Genomic DNA, 19,047 nt, shown 5'->3' on the forward strand with positions numbered 1-19,047 from the left:
AAACCAAATGAATGAAAAAAGTAAGAATTTGTCTTCCATAAGAATGATATGACAGGTGTTAATACTCTTTGTCACAGAATGGTTTGGCATATATCAGCTCACAGGTGGAGTTACAGTCCATCATGCCACGTGCCAAACTAGGGTGGGGGGGGGGGGGGGGGGTTGGTGGGGATGGGTGGGAAATCAGGAGTGAGATGAGGGAGAGGGTGGAGAGGAAGAAAAACTTTTAGAAGACAGTCATTTAGCTTTTAGTCCTTGGAGAGGATGCATCCTGCTAGTAGTCCTTGTTCTCCATGCTTTCAATCCATTTTAGTTTAAAGATGGAATCACAGTCTATCAGGCGAGGTATAAAAATTGGTGAGATAGGGGACATTAGTCTCTACTTCAGAAGATGACATCCTTGGCTAATAGTCTTCCTCATCCTGAATATTTCCGGCGTATTCACAGATGGTGTCATAGTCCATTTTTATGATTGATTCCCTGTCACTCAGGAGCTGGACGTGAGCTATACACCTGACTTTGTCTCTCTTCAGCACCATGCCAAGCTGGGGTGGGAGATAGATAGATAGATAGATAGATAGATAGATAGATAGATAGATAGACAGACAGATAGATAGATAGACAGATAGACAGATAGACAGATAGACAGATTGATAGATAGATAGGTACAATGTAGATAGATAGAGAGATAGATAGATAGAAAGATAGATAGGTAGATAGATAGATAAATAGATAAATAGATAGACAGATAGATAGATAGACGAACAGAGCAGAGGATGTGAGGTTAAAAAACAATAACAAAATAAGAAACAAATAAACGACTAAATAAATATTACACATGGTCTGACCATGAACTATAACCACTGCTCACTATTTCTTTTCTTTTTGAGATGCTGGTCTCTCGAATTCCTATATTTCTATTATGTGTAGATGATACAATCTCAATTAATGTGATATAGGAGCTTGTGGGATTGTAAAAATCTATACTACAACAGCTGCCAATGGCAATCCCCCCCCCCCCAAAAAAAAAAAAAAAAAAAAAAACCCAACCAAACAAACAAGCAAACAAACAAACAAACAAACAAAACATCATGAACAAATGAAACTGATGACTCTTCATGACTGAATCGAATGGTTGGAATTTCACACTTCATATATCAGTTCAGGGGTGGATATAGGAATTCCGTAACGGGGGGATGCAAAAAATATTTCTGGTGCTACTTCCGGGTTTCATTTCATTTTTTTCTTTTGATTTATGAAGAGAGGTCACATGCCTGGTGCGCCCCCTCTGGATCTGCCACTGCAGTTTAGTTTTTTAACCAACATGAATGGTGATAAGCCCATACTATCCCTTACAGCATAGACAGTGCAGTGATGCTCCTGGTTAAATCACTGACCTTTACCTTGAGGATAGACTGATTTTGCTACAACACACATTTCCCATACACACTTGCCAAAGTATACTTGGGACTCGTCCTCAACATAGTAAGACATTAAAACCAAAACATAGTTCTTATATGCCTGCAAAACTGTCAAATTTTGCTCCAAAATGTATGTGTGCATAAGAAATGTGTGGAAAAACACTGTAATGACAGGATTTCAGAGTTGGGCATTGACAAAATTGCAAAATATTAGCCAAAAGGTTCACTGGAAGTCCACAATCTCAGAACTTACCTGAAGGTGGTTGCTATGTAATTTTTCATAATTGATTATCGATAATCGACAAATCAGGCCACAGTGATCTTCCGCACTAAGCAAATTGCATGCAGCTCGTTGGAAAATAAGATTGCAAGGGTACAATCAATCATAAAATAAATGTTCTACAGTCCCACAATTATTCTACACTTTTGATCTCGAAACAACTCATCCTCCTGGCAAATTGCATCACCCAGGTGAATTTCTTGGTAGACCCTTAGGATGTACATGTACTATTAAAAAAAGTATTGCAAGCAAATTCCAACTGGCGGAAGATGAATTTTGGCGCACTTCTGAGAACTATGTACATGGATCAGCTTTAAGTTATGAATCCTTTGATAGTCAAAGGTCATTGAACTTCTCAGATAGCCAATTACCAACAGTACACTGTCACATGCCAGCAGAATATGGCCATCTGCTTTGGCCCAAAACATACCATTCAATCAGCCTGTGTATTTTACAAATGAATGGCTCTCCCTAACATTCCTGCTTGGCACACTGCGCACATTTGGTAGCAGCCTTCAACTTCTGGATGGAAAGGTTGGTAAGGTTTGAAATATGGTCGCCAGTTGGGTCTCTTGTAATGTATTACACGAATATCACAACTGGATAAGAATAGTTATATGAGAACACTCACCTGGCCTGTCAGCTTTCCACTGACCACCATGACATAGGCTGGGTCTACCTTAGGGATCAATGTCTCTAGCATCGACTGGTGGATGTCTGTACATATAAAACAATAATTGAGAAGAATAAAAAATGTTTCTTGAACAGTGCCAAAACTTGAAGGATTACCAAGACGACTGCCACAGAAGTAACCAATAAAGTTACTACCACACACACATAAAAATGGAAATACTTTTCAGGTAGCACATTGGAAAACTGAAAGAAATGATATTTCCCTTGTTTGAGGCCCCTTAAATTTCGCCCATGTAGATAGCCCAGTTACAAGGCCACATGATGACAGGAGGCTACAGATTACTTTCAATGCCAGAACATCTCATGTTCCAGCTGGTGTGACATTGTCTTGTCTACAACCACATTATCATCATCATAAGACATACATGCACTGTACTCCTGACTAAATTACATCTGCATATCTTTCTATTTCTTGGCCAAACAAAGCCATTATTAAGATTTGCTGATTAAAAATATCAACATTTGTATGTCAGATGAAGTATAACTTTCCATTGCAGATTTTTCAAATACACTTTGACAAGTGTGGATGGAGAAAAATGTATACTCTCTTTATGCTAATGCATCTGCCGTAGTTCTGGGATTCTGAATATTTGAATATTACACCTGCCATATTAACAAATTGTGGAGCTAAAAATCACGGTTGCATGTAACACAGAAGTCATAATCTCTAATACTGCTTGTGAAAACAGAATGAGACAATTCCTCTGCTAATCTCCACAAGAAGGAGAAGTCATATTCAAAGTCACCTTCAAGAAGTTTGCCATCATCCGTTTGACAAGTGCAGGTGTCTCTTGTGATGACGTCAATGACCTTGACCTTGGCATTGTAGTACTTCCCTTTCTTGTAGGACAAATCGATGAAGCGAACCCTGAGGGCAGGACGAAGCCAGTATGCTGCAGTACTCTCCATACCTTTGGAGCTGATCCCATGAAAAGAAGAATTTATCAATTTAACTCAGCATCAAATATGTTCCAACATGTAGTATCCCTGGATTGGAATCTCTCACAATGCATCCAGGTGCAGAGAATGTTATGAATGTGAAAGTTACACTTTACTTCATACACAATGGGTTACCAATAGAAACCTTTTCTACTCTCTAAATTAAAATGCACCGTGGCATCTACTGCTTGCCTTACAAAGTACAGCATGGGGCCTACATTATTTCCATGTATATTAGCATATTGACCATACACTGAACAAAGGGTTATCTTTGTGGAGAGATAGCCGTAGCATCGTCTTAAAGAGAATGATACTCTGCTTCTAACAATGCTGGGTTCACATCATGCAAATTGGGGATGAAAACATTGAATATAGATGCTAAATTTTTGCCTTGCATTTGAGGTGAATGTTTGAAGATAGCAGCAGTGGTCTGCACTTGCAATACATAGCAGGCAATACAGGGGAAACTCGGTATAACGAACACTGCTATAACGAGATATCGGTTATAACGAGGAAATTTTCCCGGTCCCAAATTTCCTTCCACACAAGTCTATGTAAAATGCTACTCTTATAGCGAGATCGGCTATAACGAAATAACTGCTATAACGAGATAAATTTTGTGACTTCCAAACAAAGAAAAACATAGTAAATCAAACCTGCTATAGCGAGGTAAAGCAAAATGCCTTCGGTAAAGCTTTACTTCGCCTGTGCTATCATCTTCCGAGATTGTAAAGCTTGATGCGCCAAAAACTGTCTTGTATACACATAATCATTTTCTTCAGTGCACTCCAGCTAGCACTGCATGTTGTACGTGTAAGTGTGTGTGTGCGCGCACACTGATACATGCAGAAAATGTGGTGGGACGGCCATAAGTATGTATACATGACATCATCATGACGTTTAGCAGGTGTGAGGCAATCTGATGCTGTGATTGGCCTTCTACGTAGGGAATTCCCCATCTTCACACACACGCCAGTCATAATGCATACAGAATGTGTCATATACACACACAGCATTGTGCAGACCACACAACACACACCCATACGATAACCACATACCAATCCACACACGATCTTGATACAATCGCAAGCTATATAAATTTACAAATTCAAACATCTACAATTAATAAAAAACACATTCTTGATATTGGATTTCCTTGGTGAAAAACATCTTCTTACCCATAAAGGTGAGTAATTCCCTCACACACAATCAAGCTATCACAGTATTGATTGAAATATGATGGGTAGTCCCACATGTGCAAATTAATGTCTTTATGTTATGCCCTCTTTTATGCCTACTGATATAACGAGATATCGGCTATAACGAGGAAAATGACTCGGTCCCGACCATCTCGTTATATCGAGTTTCCACTGTATTAGCAGAAATGAGCTCTTTTCAGCCCCAAAGACAACTCAGAGGGTAAAGCTAACACATCATCAAATTTACTCTCGTGATGTCAGTTTAGATGTAGAAATATTTTGTCTGAAAGTGATTGGAAGATGCCTTATTCGTTTAAAAAAAAAAGATCACTGGAAATGATGAGAATATCTAATTTCCTTTCTGCCACAGCCAATCACAAGCTTCAGCCTGAATTTGATTCATGCAGCATTACAAACATTACTCCATACATGAATTTGCCAGACATAGAGAGCTTTGCACAAAAGGGTTCTCTTGTGCCTGTAATTTAACACACTTTTTGTGTGACTCATATGCCCCAATTCACAAAGGTGGTACAATCTTTGTCCATGGTTTAAACCATGGACAAAGATTGTACCACCTTTGTGAATTCGGGCCATTCAGTCTACAGTTGATGCCTCATCATTTCAAAGACCTGGTAGAGTTGGGATTCGTCGCTGGCCCGAATGAATAGATTTTCTATTTGCTGCCCACATTCGAAAACCACAAAAAGTGCCTGTAAGCAAATATAAGCATCACAGGGTACGCTCATCCGTAATGGTCGACTCCAATCAAGATTCTTCACTATGTGTGTCCTTACATTGAGATCAGTGATAAAGTTGAACAAGATTCATTACAGAGATTCTTGAACATATTCCAGTCGGGTAAGCCTTCCAACTCCATGGTAGCCCCATGCTACCTACTATTTAAATCACAGGTTTAAAGACATCTTCTTCAATTTAACTTAATTTAATTCAATTCAATTCAATTCAATTCAATTCAATTCAATTCAATTCAATTCAGTTCAATTCAATTCAATTCAATTCAATTCAATTCAATTCAATTCAATTCAATTCAATTCAATTCAATTCAGTTCAGTTCAGTTCAATTCAATTCTGTTCTATTCTATTTCATTCTATTGTACACTTTCAGAATTATTTTGTTGTTTGCATGCATACACATAACAAACACACGGGACTAACATCCTTACTTATCAAACATTTTGCCAAGTTCAATTGAATAATGATATTGACTACATGATGTCTTGCAGCATTTTCATTCTTTGCAACTTTTTGATAATGTATCAAACAATCAACACACAAAGAAGTGCATAGGGTGCATACCTTGATCTATCATGATCTGTTCTCTGTTTCTGTGAGTCCCTGATACTCCTCTTGTCCTCCCGTCTCTCATCACCGTGACGACCTCTACTTCCTTCATCTTCACGTCGGCGGTCTTTACTGTGTGAACGGGATCCCTCCCCCCTCGACTCATCTTGGTCAGAATGTCTGTGCTTGCCTGCATTCCTCTCTCCATTTTTCTCATAGTCTCTCCTAGATTTATCACTCCTATTTGAGTCTCTGTCAGAATATTTGTCAGATTTGTCTTTGTTTGGTCCACCATGTCTGGATCGTCTGTCGTCTTTTGAACCGCTCCTTCCATCACCATCTCGATGTCTGTCATCTCTAGAATCACTCCTTCTATCACCGTCTCGATGTCTATCTCCCCTTTTCTCCTCAATTTCATCACTCTTCGACTTCTTCTCCGCCTGTTTCTTGAGCTCGTCATGCCCCTTGCTGAACTTTCCTAGAAGTTTAATGCCACGATTAGAAACAGAAGCACCCTTGAAGTTATTTGTGATAAACATACGTAAAGGATCTCTAAGTAATTACTGAGGAGTTTTCATCAATGTTTGAATAAATGTATTGAGTAGAAAACTGATCATGGAGTCTATGTACATCATAAAACTTGCTGACAGTTCTTTAAAGTACAAATGTAACATGATATAAAAGAACAGGAAATCAAGGAATATAAGATGAAGCACATAATTTCTTTTTTCAGTAAAATTTGGACTATTACCTAACATTTACGGTAAGTTGTAACATTTTGAAGAGAGTTTCATATTCAATATATCCATGCATACATTTTGAGTAAAATTCAGCCCCCTCCCCAAATGTAGAACATTTTATTCATGTTTATCAGTTATTAAAATAGATCAATGTATGCTATCAGTCACCTCAGACTTAAACTAATGAGAAATGGAAAGATTTTTTCTTCATCATCCATGAGTCAGGCAATCTTTTGTCATCAGTGGTGACTATGAAAGTGACCTCAAAGTAGCATGACCCCACACACTTATTACATAGTAGGTTTTCAGTAATTTTTGGTTCTTTCTGTCACTTACAATACATACATTCCAGACAGTCTTACCAAGATCTTTTGCATATTTCTTGTAGTCCTCTTTGGAAACCAGTTGGACAGCAAACTGGCTGACCGTGGCAGATTGACCGCTCAGGGCAAACTTGACGACTACTCGTAAATTATCCTCATCCACACCTTCAATCTGTGACACACGTACAAAAAAAGAGAGCATAAAATGGGTAAACAAATAGCATAGGTATGATAGCATTTGACAAGGATGACTCCTGTAGAATGTGCACACTGAATTACTGTTAGATGTCCGGGGTGGACATTCATTCATGGAATGGGAGATTTAAACACTCCACGCCTCGGGTAGAAATTAAAGCTAAAACAGCGTACTGGTACTCGTAAGAGTTCAAAATTAATCTTTCACAGAATCACTTTTGCTTGTATTATATTGGAAAGCTCTACCAAGAAACTTGTTCACCTGACTCGATTTGCAGAGATAATGAGTTATCTTTTGTAGCATTTTGAGTTCAAAAGCTTGATATAATAAAAGTTGTTATACCAACTTTTATTCCATAAGCACCGTTTACTGAAAGGGCACTCATACGGCAGATTAAGATATGACAATATGAGGCCAGCCCATGTTAAACAGGGGTCCTTGAGGTCCATGAGGAGCACAGTTGCTTGAGCTGGCCTGAAAATCATGTGTAAATGGTTCGCAAAGCTGGCTCAGGCCGCCTTCCAGGTCTACCACGGATCTTACACTATTTGCGACCCTGCATCACAAAACGAACAAAAAGTTGCCAGATATGGATTTTTAGTTTAGGGCAGATTCTGAAAGAACAGACTCTAAGCTTTATAATGATGTATAACTCATTTCAAATGGACTCTCCTAACCTATCTAAATATTGGAAATAAAGGAATTGGAAAAGTGAACGTGACAAAAAACAGGATGTAAACCACCGTAACAACAATGAAGGCATTAGCAGATTAAGCTGAAATTGAGCATGCTTTATTAACACAGTCTGTCCATGCCTAATACCAACTTTCAAAGCAGTAGCATCATCCTTTCAAAAGTTATTACGATTAAAAGTGAAGAGTGAACATAGGATTTTCAAGAAATGAAAAGGGGCCTCTAGGATGTACCTGATCTCACTATTCTGCAAGAAAAAAGGTTGTAGAAAAACTGCTAAAAACACACTTTCCCATTCATTTTATGATTCCATACGGAGAAGTAATGTTGAAGAATAATAGCTCTTTCAGAAAAACTGACTCGGTTGACCTGTTTTACCTTTTTTTAGTCTTCACATACAATCAATGGATGCTACTTTTTGTTCGTTTTGTGATGCACGGTCACATTTTATGAAAGCGTTCATATGCTTAAAACTCACTGGATGCACTGGTGACAAATGAAATAATAAAAAATAGAAAATAAATGTTGGTGTCTCTTGCCACTGATGAAACATGAAGGAAAGAATCAAACCAAATATGAGGAAAGATTCAACATACTTTGCCGTAGAGATTTTTGTGTGGGCCACTGGTAACAAGAACAGCGCCCCCTTTGGTGAATCCCTTTGGCTCCGTGTCTTCCTTTGGTGCAGGATCCCCTGGCTTCCTCTTGACCATCCTCTTCTTTTCTAGGTCATCCCCACGCCGTCTGTCCGCCCCAAGTCCTTGACCCTTCGGTCTTACGGTGACTTCCATGGGCTGAACTGCCCTGCAAGTTTCAGATGAGAGTCAACTTGATTGGTATAACAGGTACCTTTAATGTATGCAGTAGCAACATATGGAGAAGTGTTCAAGACTGTTCATGATTTTAATACTAGGAAACATTCCGAAAAGAAGCCATCTGTAAAGATTGGGGGCGGGGTATATAATATGATTTGGCACAACGTACCCTGGGGTACCATCATAACCCAGGATACGGCATTGTACCATCATAACCCAGGATACGGCATTGTGCAGCGCCATCTCATGTCCATTATCATACAGTTGTGCAATGTTGTCATGGTGACTTCTTTCTCATCATCAGCGCCAGCATAAATCGGCGCGGCAATAATGATCTCAACGCCAATTTTCCTTCTGTCTCAACTTGCGTAATCTAATCTCGATGATAATACTAATTTCATTGAGTAACTATTCAAAAATGTATCATCATCATCATTTTTTTTTTTACTTTACCGTTTATTACGCAATCATTAGATAATCCAAGAACTCACCCCATTGTCATTATCACTCATTCTAATTTTTTGTATAATAATACTAAAATATATATATATTTTTTAAACATTTTTTTTGTAACCCAGGGTACAGCACTGAAAAAAAAATTAAAAATGGTTAATTTTCATTTGGTACCCCAGGTTGTGCAATCAAATATTGTGCAATCAAATATTGCATCAAATTGCTGTGAATAGCTCCAGATAGCACTGAGAGACTGCAGACCACTGGAAAGAATGCATTCTTGCTGGCTGAAGTTCTGCAGAATCCACATTCATATGACACATACTTGATGTCTTGATGGAGTAATCCCTATAGCAGCTGCAAGCACAGCTAGACTGGGATGGGTTGGTGCAGTGGCAGTATGTGATGGTGCACGTGATGATATCAGTATATGTACAATTAAAACGTGATACATGTGCAAGTAAAAGATGCTCTTGAATTACAGCATCCTGTCACCAATGGGAGGCTTCATCCTTCGGATGGCTGGAAGGGCAGCCTCTTGGAAAGCAGCCAGGGTTTGTGCTGTTACTGCTTGATGTGGTAGACAGTTCCATATACGGATGGCTCGAGGATAGAAAGAAAACTTGTAGGAATCTATGGTGGCCACAGGTACTGTAAGCTTGAGGCTGTGGTCGTTTCTGCTGATGTATGGGGCTGGTGCTATGAAAGCTGGGAAGGAGATATTTACAAGTTGCTGCCGTATTTTGAAGAACATTGTGGATTGTGCAAGGAGGCGACGTGTGTGCAAAGGATCCCATGTAAGCTGTCTCACGAGACTCGAAGATGATGTAGTCGTTTGGTAGTCCCGGGTTACAAAACGTGCAGCTGCTCTCTGGATTCGTTCAAGGTTTTCAACACACTGTGATGTGTAGGGATTCCAAGCTTCTGGACTGTATTCAAGTTTGGGGAGAACCAGGGCTTTGTATGCATTTTCTTTTACAGTCTTTGGACATGGTGCAAGAGTTCTGCGCAGCAGGCCAAGAGTTTTGCTGGCATTGCTGGCCTTTTCCTGGCAGTGTTCATTCCATCGGAGGTCTTTGGTGACTGTAATTCCCAGGTATTTGTAGCTGTCAACTCTAGGGATGGATTCATTGCATAGTGTATAGTTGTACATGTTGGGTCTACGCTTTCTTGTAATGGTGAGCACTGCACATTTCTTCACATTGAATGACATAAGCCAGACTTTGGACCAGGTGGATAAGACCTCAAGATCACGTTGAAGGGAGATGTTGTCATCTTCTGAGTGGATGTCCCTATAGATAACACTATCATCAGCAAAAAGTCGCATAGTAGATTGGATGTTACTGGTAATGTCGTTGATGTAGAGTAAGAAAAGAGCTGGTCCTATTACGGATCCCTGGGGCACTCCTGATGTCACTGGCAGCCATGATACTGCTTCTAAGAGAGAAATCTCTGTATTGGAATAGATTCTATATACATTACAATACTCTGCAAATGAAGGCCGTTAAAGTATTCACAAGGACTGCTTGTTCGTCACTGATTTTTTTTTTTTCTCTCTCTTTTTTTTTTTTTTTTTTGGTGGGGGGGGGGGGGGGGGACTGAGATGCTGGAGCAAGCATTAAAAAGCAAACTTATGTAATCACAAGATATGTAATGATGGAAGTTACCAGGATGTACTGAAAAAGATTAATATATGAAGTAGATGTGTGACACTTGATTATCAGATATACAACATATTTTTTTTTCTTTTCTGATTACAATAATGCAACACATCATTGTGACAGTTTACTCAACAACAAAATGTGTGATGCTACGTCAACTGTAGCAACCATTACTTGATTTGTGCTGTGATACAACTCCATTGTATGCATAGATGTGACTATATGTATTTGCTGGGTCATCTAAGTGCATTAACACCTCCTTATGAACATCACCATGTCCCACCTTCAAATACTCACTTGGATGGAGTAATCTCCACCTCCCTCTTTGAATAAACATGACAACAAAAGTAAAGCACTCAGATACATTAAAAAGAGAGGCCAGGGTTTTGCTGCAGCTTTTGTACTCCAAGGTTAGAGTTGCGCACTCCTATTGAAGATCAAGAAAGACCTGTCGAGTTTTGCAGGCTCACTCCAACTCTAAAGCTGTACAAACACATGACAAATGAGTTGATGATACCACCTAGGCAGGTCTGACTCACTTCTTCATAGTGTTTCCAATTCCTTCTGTCTCCTTCCAGCCCATTCCACGAAGCATTGCCATTCCAAATTGCTCGATAGGAACCTCATCATAGTCCGCAGCAGAAGCCTATAATAATCAAGGCATTTCAAAAAGTCCCTTAGATTAGGAGAATGAGCAAGAAAGTCACCACTGACATCTTTTTCTGAGGGCGAAATGAGCTTGGCACACATCATTAGTCTACACATAATTGATGATGCATTGCATCAAAATAAATTCCCATACCAGCTTACATGAACAGAGGGTCATACACTCACAAGAAAGAACATTAGGATCCTGAATAATCACAAAACCTCCCTTACGTTTGGGTAGACGTGAATGGTATAAAGAACAAACTAAGTTGAATTCATTACCTAAGCACATTTCAGCATGCAAAAGGTGAGGGAATAATTGTAATGCCTTTCATACTTCTGTGCCATATTGTACTAACTTCAAGAAATGAACTTGTTGTTGATACAAAGTTAACTGAAATGAAAAGATTGCAAAGGAATTTCTTCCCACTTCGCAAAGAATATAAAGATTATATGCATATTAACAATATACTGAAAGATTATAATGTATATCAACAATATAAAATTAATATGCACATCAACAAGTCTAAAAACAATCAAATAACAACACCTCTTCAAAGTACATGTTGTCGCATCATCATGGGTACCAGTGCACTATAAAGAATCTAGAGAATATATGACCTACCCATAAGATATTAAAGATTTAAAGATTCATTTCTAAATACCTCATCTGGGCGGATGGAGACATCCAATCTGTCGTCCGTCTCGAAGCCATCTGGAACCTTATTCTGCATGAGGAGTGGGATGGTCATGTTCAGGTCTTGTGTGTCCCTGCTGGCCCAATCCTCGTTGTACTTGGACACATCTGATGGTGAATGAAATATAAATTTTACTGATGAAACCCATCCTTCGAATACAAATTTGGTGAATATCATTTGCAATCCTGGAAGCAGAGCTCGACTCAATAGCTGAAAAGGCTTTCCATAAACCAGTTGTCTCTGAAAAGACCTTTCTTGTCAGGTTGCAAATACTAATTACCTGGCAGTCCATATACTGATTTCTGGTTCCTTTTCTTGAGTCCCAATAATCTGATCATTACTCAAGTATCTTTCCCCTCGTTTTCAAATTAATTTAGGTGCTGCGAACACATTACATTGGTCATTGCCGATATTTTGTTTGAAGATCTGTTACATGAAAGCCATCATGTTCACAATTGAATTGTGTTAAAAATAAGTACCTAGTGTCACCTACAAATGTAATGTCCACCTCTCAAACAAATCCAAAATAAACAACAGATACCAATATCTTGTTGCCACATTGCCTGAAAATCCTTTTCAAGTGCAAATGTGGATCAACTACTGCACATTCCTGGCTACCAATGACACATGAAAAATCATATCACTAATAAATAAATGTTCTCCTCCTAATAGAATAGGTCTCTGTCTGAAAATTGCTTTCAAGTTTCAGGAGAGTGTACTGACCTTTCATGATTTCTTTCACAGCTTCATCCTCCAAAGCATCACCAACTTGCACTTGGTCACCATCTTCCTTCTTCCTCTTCTTGGCATGAGAATTCTGCTCCTTTTCCTCTAGTGACCCACTTGGCCTCTTTGCTTGGGCCTGGTCTGGAGTATCTGCTCCTCTTTTCACCTGCCATGCATTCCTCTGGATCAGCGGAATTACTAACTCTTTTGGTGCTTCCTTGGGGATGACACTGTAATGACAGATAGCCTCACCAATAATTTGCAAAGAATAAAACACACCAAACAGAAGGCAACAAAATAAATCTTGCAGTCTGACTGGGCTACATACACCAATCTATAAGCACTCATCAATCTAATATTAGATAGATTACGGTGTAAAAGATATACTAAAGGTCTACTGTGTGGAAGCTTCTACACATCTTGAATAATACTAAAATTGTATATATGTACAGATATAAAGTGTCTTCAGTATTACTCACATCCACTCCATGGGTAATAGTAAATTGCACAAATTACAAAATATTACTTTGCACGAACTGATTGGTCAATCTGCACATCTCCAGAGTTCTGAACCTCGGAACACTATTCTTGCTTACTTCACACCATCAGTCTGGCAGATGAGAAAAACAAAATTCTACAGCATTTTGTCTTTTTGAGACTCAAATCACACAACTACAATAATTCTACCCAGGAGTTGTTTTACATGTTTACAACATATTTCAAGGGGAAAAAAGAAGAAATGAAATAGAAAAATCAAAAATCTGTCGACACACGTTCTGTGCCAAGTGTCAGTTCCAATTTTAGGCACTCCTAAAGTTAAATTTCTTCACTAGAACTCCATAGACGCAAATTAATGTGGAAGAATGGTATCTGTCTTATTTGAAGTCTGTTTGTGCTTATAATATTAAAAACAAAAAAATATGACACGGTTGCAAGAGGAGTTTGCTGTATTATTTTATTACGGTAGTATAAATCTAGGGTCTACATGGATGGTGAATGACTTCACATGAATATGATCTCAAGTTGATTTCATTGCTGTCCCTACACAGAAATAGATGTACAGAAAGCACAAAGCAGTGCTACACTGGTGTATAAGAAACTGACAGAATCAAGTCAAAATTACTGAACCAGGCAGGAGACACAAAGTCAATGATTTCATTTAGAAAACATCCACAAAAAAAAAAACAAGTACAAGGAAACGCCTTTATTTACACATCACATGATGTTAAGACAGCAATTCCATGCCCAGTAAATTCAAATTTAAAATTAATGTGCTGAGCTGAATGATATAAAATTTAAATTTCTAGTATTAAGCAAGCTATTTATCGCTGTGATCACATGGTGATTGGTGATTAAAATTGGGGAAACAAAATATTCTAGAATCTAGATCTGTATCAATTCAAACAAGTTTTTCAGTGGCTATCGAGCTATCTTGACGTCAACAGATCCCAGAAAATATACAGTTTATATACGCGAAGATGTATAAATTTACACATTCATATGACTGCTTGTAAGCATTTAGACCCGTCTGGGGACTCTCTAGAGTAACTGCGTCAGTAAGCGGCCGTGCAGCCGTTCGCGGCAGGTACAACATACACGGTAATATACAGCTAAACACAGCATTGCACTGTTACATGCACACTACACATATACTAACACACTAGCAATCAACAAAAACCAACCGATAAAAAGGGCACGATCTCTGACGAAAGTGAAATTTTCTCACCTAAATGACAACATATCGCATCCAAAATGAAATTTTCGGTACTTCTTAACATAACAGTTAAGAAACAATGGTCCAAGAAACTGGATTTTATGTCGTTTTCTCGATGTTCATGGATTTTGAAAACATATCCTCACATAAAGTAGAATTTTCGCGAGCCGATGTGGGCCGCCATTTTTTTCAGAAAGTGGATGTTACCATCGAAAAAACATGAGAAAAACACGAGAAAGACATCAACAACACCGCCAGAAGTGCGATCTTGTTTGCGGCCAATGCATGTGCGCACGCTATTTTCACGTGCTTTCGCAATGGGAATTGGCGCTTACGCAATGTTCGCGAGACATGTGAAGGCGTTCAGCTAAAGATCGCGGAGCACGCGCGGATTGCATAGGGATTGTACATCGTGCCGCAAGCAGAAATACTACGTCGCATATCGCCCTTATTGGCGAAAATTGTGCCGGGTTTTGCCCTGGTAAATCATGAAAACTGCGTTGGTCAGTGGTAAATTTCTTTCATGAAAACAATTGCGTTAATGAATAATCTTGTCTATGATATATGAAATGGTTGAAAATAATTTGCCTGATTTGTTTACAAGTTGGAAAAACTCTTAACAATGCTTAAACTGCCGCAAACGGGATATTTTACTCTAGTCGAGTCTCGTACTAGTAGTAAGTAGTGAGTGGCTGCTGTGAATTGTGAGTGCGCGTGCTTAGAGTCCACTAACATAGAATCCAGTACGTGGGACAATACTGTACATACTTTCATTGAATCGTGCTCTTACCTGGTTATTTTATTTTCTTCCACTGACAAAATCAGGTCTGTCTCGGCTTTTTGTTGTGAAGTATCGACCTCAGCAACTTTGGATACATCTAGCTGTTTAGTCTCCTTCTTTTTAGCAATGGCAAAGGAAACACCTGTCCGCTTTTTCTGGGTGTCTGCCGTGTCGTTGTCCATGTTGTGTTTTCTAGCACAACTCGAAGCTAGCTGAGAGGGCGCCAGCCATTTGGCGCCAGCTCAAAAAGATCGTGTTTTGTTGTACGCAACTGGAGCTGAGCAGTCAAACCTGTCTTAGCGACCACCTGTGTATAGCGGCAACCTGCCGTGTACGGCCACAAGAAACATTCCCTCCGAGAGAAAAAGCATGTCAAAACACTTGTATATAATGATCACCTGTCTACAACGGTCACTTTTTTTCGTCACCTTCGGGTCGCCGCTATAGACTGGTTTGACTGCACAAGGAAATAGGTTGCATGCCAAACAAGATGTTACAATCCTAAAGCAAAAATATCTTTACATTATGTTCAAAACTGACAAGTGTGAAACTGTTCATCAGAAGGGATTTTATGCCTAATACATGATTATTTGAATTTAGTGAATGTAGCAATATCAGTAGCAGGTCCGGCGCAGTGTTTTCAAAAGTGTGGGGGCCCACTTCCGGGTTTCATGAGCTAACAAGCAAAAAAAAAAAAAAAAAAAAGGACCTCACGTCATCTCTCCCCGTCCACTTCCGGGTTTCTTCAGCTGACAAGCAAAAAAAAAAAAAAAAAAAAAAAGGTCCTCAGCTCATTCTCTCCCCTCCCATTTCCGGGTGTTATACAAAAAAGGTCTTCAGACAAAACACTTAACCTTACCGCCGCAATACTTCAAGATCTCTATCTATTTCTATTTTAGTGCCACTTACGTACTTCCGGGCTGAAAAAAGTGTGGGGGCCCAAAATGATGACACCTTATGTATTCCTTTGTATGGTGCACAAATTGTGTGGGGGCCCGAGCCCCCACGGCCCCCACGGCTGCGCCGTCCCTGAGTAGAACACATCAGTGAGAGCTTAGGAAAATGGGATTTAATCCACTCAAAGGTCAAAGGTCAAGTTAATCCAATCATGTTGCACAATGAGGACGGACATAATTTGCATCATGATTCTGCGAGGTTACAAAATATTGTATTAGGTCCATGCAAATATAAACGGATTATGCAAGCGGAAAAAGATAATGAAAGACTAAGAAATAAGAATATGAAAAATAAAGAAATATATGTACCAGTAAAATGAAAGAGCAAAGTTGAGTACAAATTTATGTGCAGTGTATCAGTTTTCTCTTATTCGTAACGTCCCAGTACGTCACCGATATAATACATAAGTATACAATTTGTATATAAAATGATATTGCAAATACCTTTTACTCTCTCCATCTCTTTCTTTTTATGTACGAGTGCAATGTATAAGTATCATACTTATTTTTCTTTATTTGATGCTGACCTCAGTGTGTAAACTTTGAAATTGCCGTTTACCGGTATCTGTGTTTTTTCCCCACAAATAGTAGGGGGTGTGCATAAACACAAACACATACATACGCACACTGTCTTGCACACACACCTGGGCCCTGTTTCATAAAGCTGCTCGTAAAGTTACGAACAACTTACGAGCGACTGGTGACCAGTTCTGACGTGCTATACTTAAATTAGAATTTCCATAATTCAGCACAAGAACTGATCACCAGTCGCTCATAAGTTGTTCGTAACTTTACGAACAGCTTTATGAAACACCCTCCTGGGGTATTTAACAAAGAATCTAAATAGATATCAAAAGTTCAGATCAACTTGAGATGATAATATGCTATCGGTTTCCTTGTCCCATTTTTATTTAATTCTTTCAGAATTAAACATAAAATTGTCATCAAACTGAGAGAAAAAAAATCCTTCCGATTTATTTCATTTTGTTTATTAAAATGGCGGCACAGAGAAATCTCCAAGATTTCAATCTTTATTTGGAAGTTATAATATCATTGAAGACACACACAGTAGTTCATCATTTTAAGTTGATCTTAACTTTTAAGATCGACTTAAATTCTTTGTTTCATAAAGCTGTTCGTAAAGTTACGAAAAACTTACGAGCGACTGGTAATCAGTTTTATGAGGCCTCCATCCATTTCAAGCTTAATCGCTTATGATGGTGGTCTCCTGCATTCAATTATCTCTGTTGTTTACTGAAAAATACTGTATATTTTATTTTATGTTTCTGTGTATCTACGTTGCTCAATGCAATCACCTATGTGAATCTATTTATGTACTGTTATCGATTTATTTCACTGCACTTGTTATTCTTTGTCTTTGTACTTTTTGAAGTTTGCATTCAAATTGCATCTGATTGAATGCAGAAATAAAAGCAAACAAACAAACAAACAAACAAGTTGTGATGTGCTATACTTACCAGAATTTCAATAATTCAGCACAAGAACTGATCACCAGTCGCTCGTAAGTTGTTCGTAACTTTACGAAAAGCTTTACGAAACACCCCTGGTCCACCTAGTCCGTAGTATACGCGCCTGTGTGTTCTGTGTGTATAACATAGACTGCTTGGCTAGTCCTACTGATTTGAAGAAACTGAAAGCTGTACATTCGCAAAGGCAATTTGGACAGTTGGACAAGGTGATATGTTTATGTTTATCCTTTATTGAATATTGATTAGTCAGTTTATGACAGGGATATTATATGTTGATAAAAGTTATCGACAAAATCTAAGCATACACCTAATATTGACATATAGCTGTATTTCGTTAGTATGTTGTTGGAATGAACGAAATTACACTTGTATTCATATGATCACACCGTCCTATGAGTGATGATACTGTACCAGCGAAAAAGATAAGATAGATGTGAATTGACGACAGCTTTATTTGTTTCGAATCCACCGCAGATAAAACTTGTAAAAGCTAAAAATAACGATGCTAAAGAGTGCTATTTTTCGAAGGTTGTATGATAACATATATAATCATTAGCAACTCAATGGTAAACTCGAAAGACGGTAACAATTAACAATTGAATAGCATCTCAGAGTTCTTTTCTTTACGTTACGTAAATAAGTCCTTTCTTTGGCTGTCAATAATTCCAACATTTTCGTTCATCAATCTGATGATGCAAGGATTGTCTCATCTAAAGAACCAGGCTTTGTTACTTAAAATATGCACGTCGTGAGGAGAGCATACAGTTCCCAATCTTCTTTGTGCTACACACGTAATGAATTTTAGAGATGTTTTCTTTAATATTATATATATATATATATATATATATATATATATATATATATATATATATATACATATATATAATACACGAATATTCTATGAATAAATAAAGGTAAAATAATGAATATGAAGTAATAGAAAAAAATGTATCCGACAATGTTCTATTGTCAATCCTCTTCGACACATTTTTCTTGACCTTTTGAGCAGCCTGACGCGGTGTTGTATTGCGTGCCACCAATGAAGCCTTGCTCAGCCTCAACGAAAAGAACGTCTCGAAGGAATGAAGGTGATTGAAAATGATGCATGTTGACCTCATTTCATGGATTGTCATATTGGTGGTGGCTTTGTGTGATACACGGCCGAATGACTCTCTATCATCCGATATGCGATGAGTTCTAGGTCACATCTTAGACACCTATCGGTTGCTTTGCAATAAAAGACGATTCTGATGGCGACCGCAGCAGCTAGTAGGAAAAGGACTAGACCCACCCAGATTAATGTTGTTAACTTTAAT

The 19,047-nt window shown here is 38.5% G+C and overlaps 1 protein-coding gene across 1 annotated transcript; it reads right to left on the bottom strand.

The window, feature by feature from the left end:
* Positions 1-404: 404 nt before the first annotated feature.
* LOC139737495 (G-patch domain and KOW motifs-containing protein-like) lies at positions 405-15,467 on the bottom strand. The gene is made up of 10 exons (XM_071648170.1): positions 15,295-15,467; positions 12,788-13,020; positions 12,032-12,171; positions 11,258-11,364; positions 8,386-8,593; positions 6,940-7,072; positions 5,853-6,315; positions 3,141-3,313; positions 2,333-2,418; positions 405-545 (listed from the first exon to the last, which is right to left on the bottom strand). The coding sequence occupies exons 1-10, from the start codon at positions 15,465-15,467 to the stop codon at positions 405-407; spliced, it is 1,857 nt and encodes a 618-aa protein (XP_071504271.1).
* Positions 15,468-19,047: the final 3,580 nt, after the last annotated feature.

Source organism: Diadema antillarum, unplaced genomic scaffold, assembly GCF_040938485.1.
Source record: "Diadema antillarum isolate AM-2024a unplaced genomic scaffold, OU_Dant_1.0 scf00000029, whole genome shotgun sequence".
NCBI lineage: Eukaryota > Metazoa > Echinodermata > Echinoidea > Diadematoida > Diadematidae > Diadema > Diadema antillarum.

Bases quoted from the DNA above. Each gene is read 5' to 3' on its own strand.
- LOC139737495 (XM_071648170.1), bottom strand. From the start codon at position 15,467: ATGGACAACGACACGGCAGACACCCAGAAAAAGCGGACAGGTGTTTCC. The intron at 8,594-11,257 runs GTGAGTCAGACC...TGAAACTTGCAG, and splicing joins ATTGGAAACACTATGAAGAA to GGCAGTTCAGCCCATGGAAG. The intron at 546-2,332 runs GTGAGTGTTCTC...CTCCCACCCCAG, and splicing joins GTGGAAAGCTGACAGGCCAG to CTTGGCATGGTGCTGAAGAG.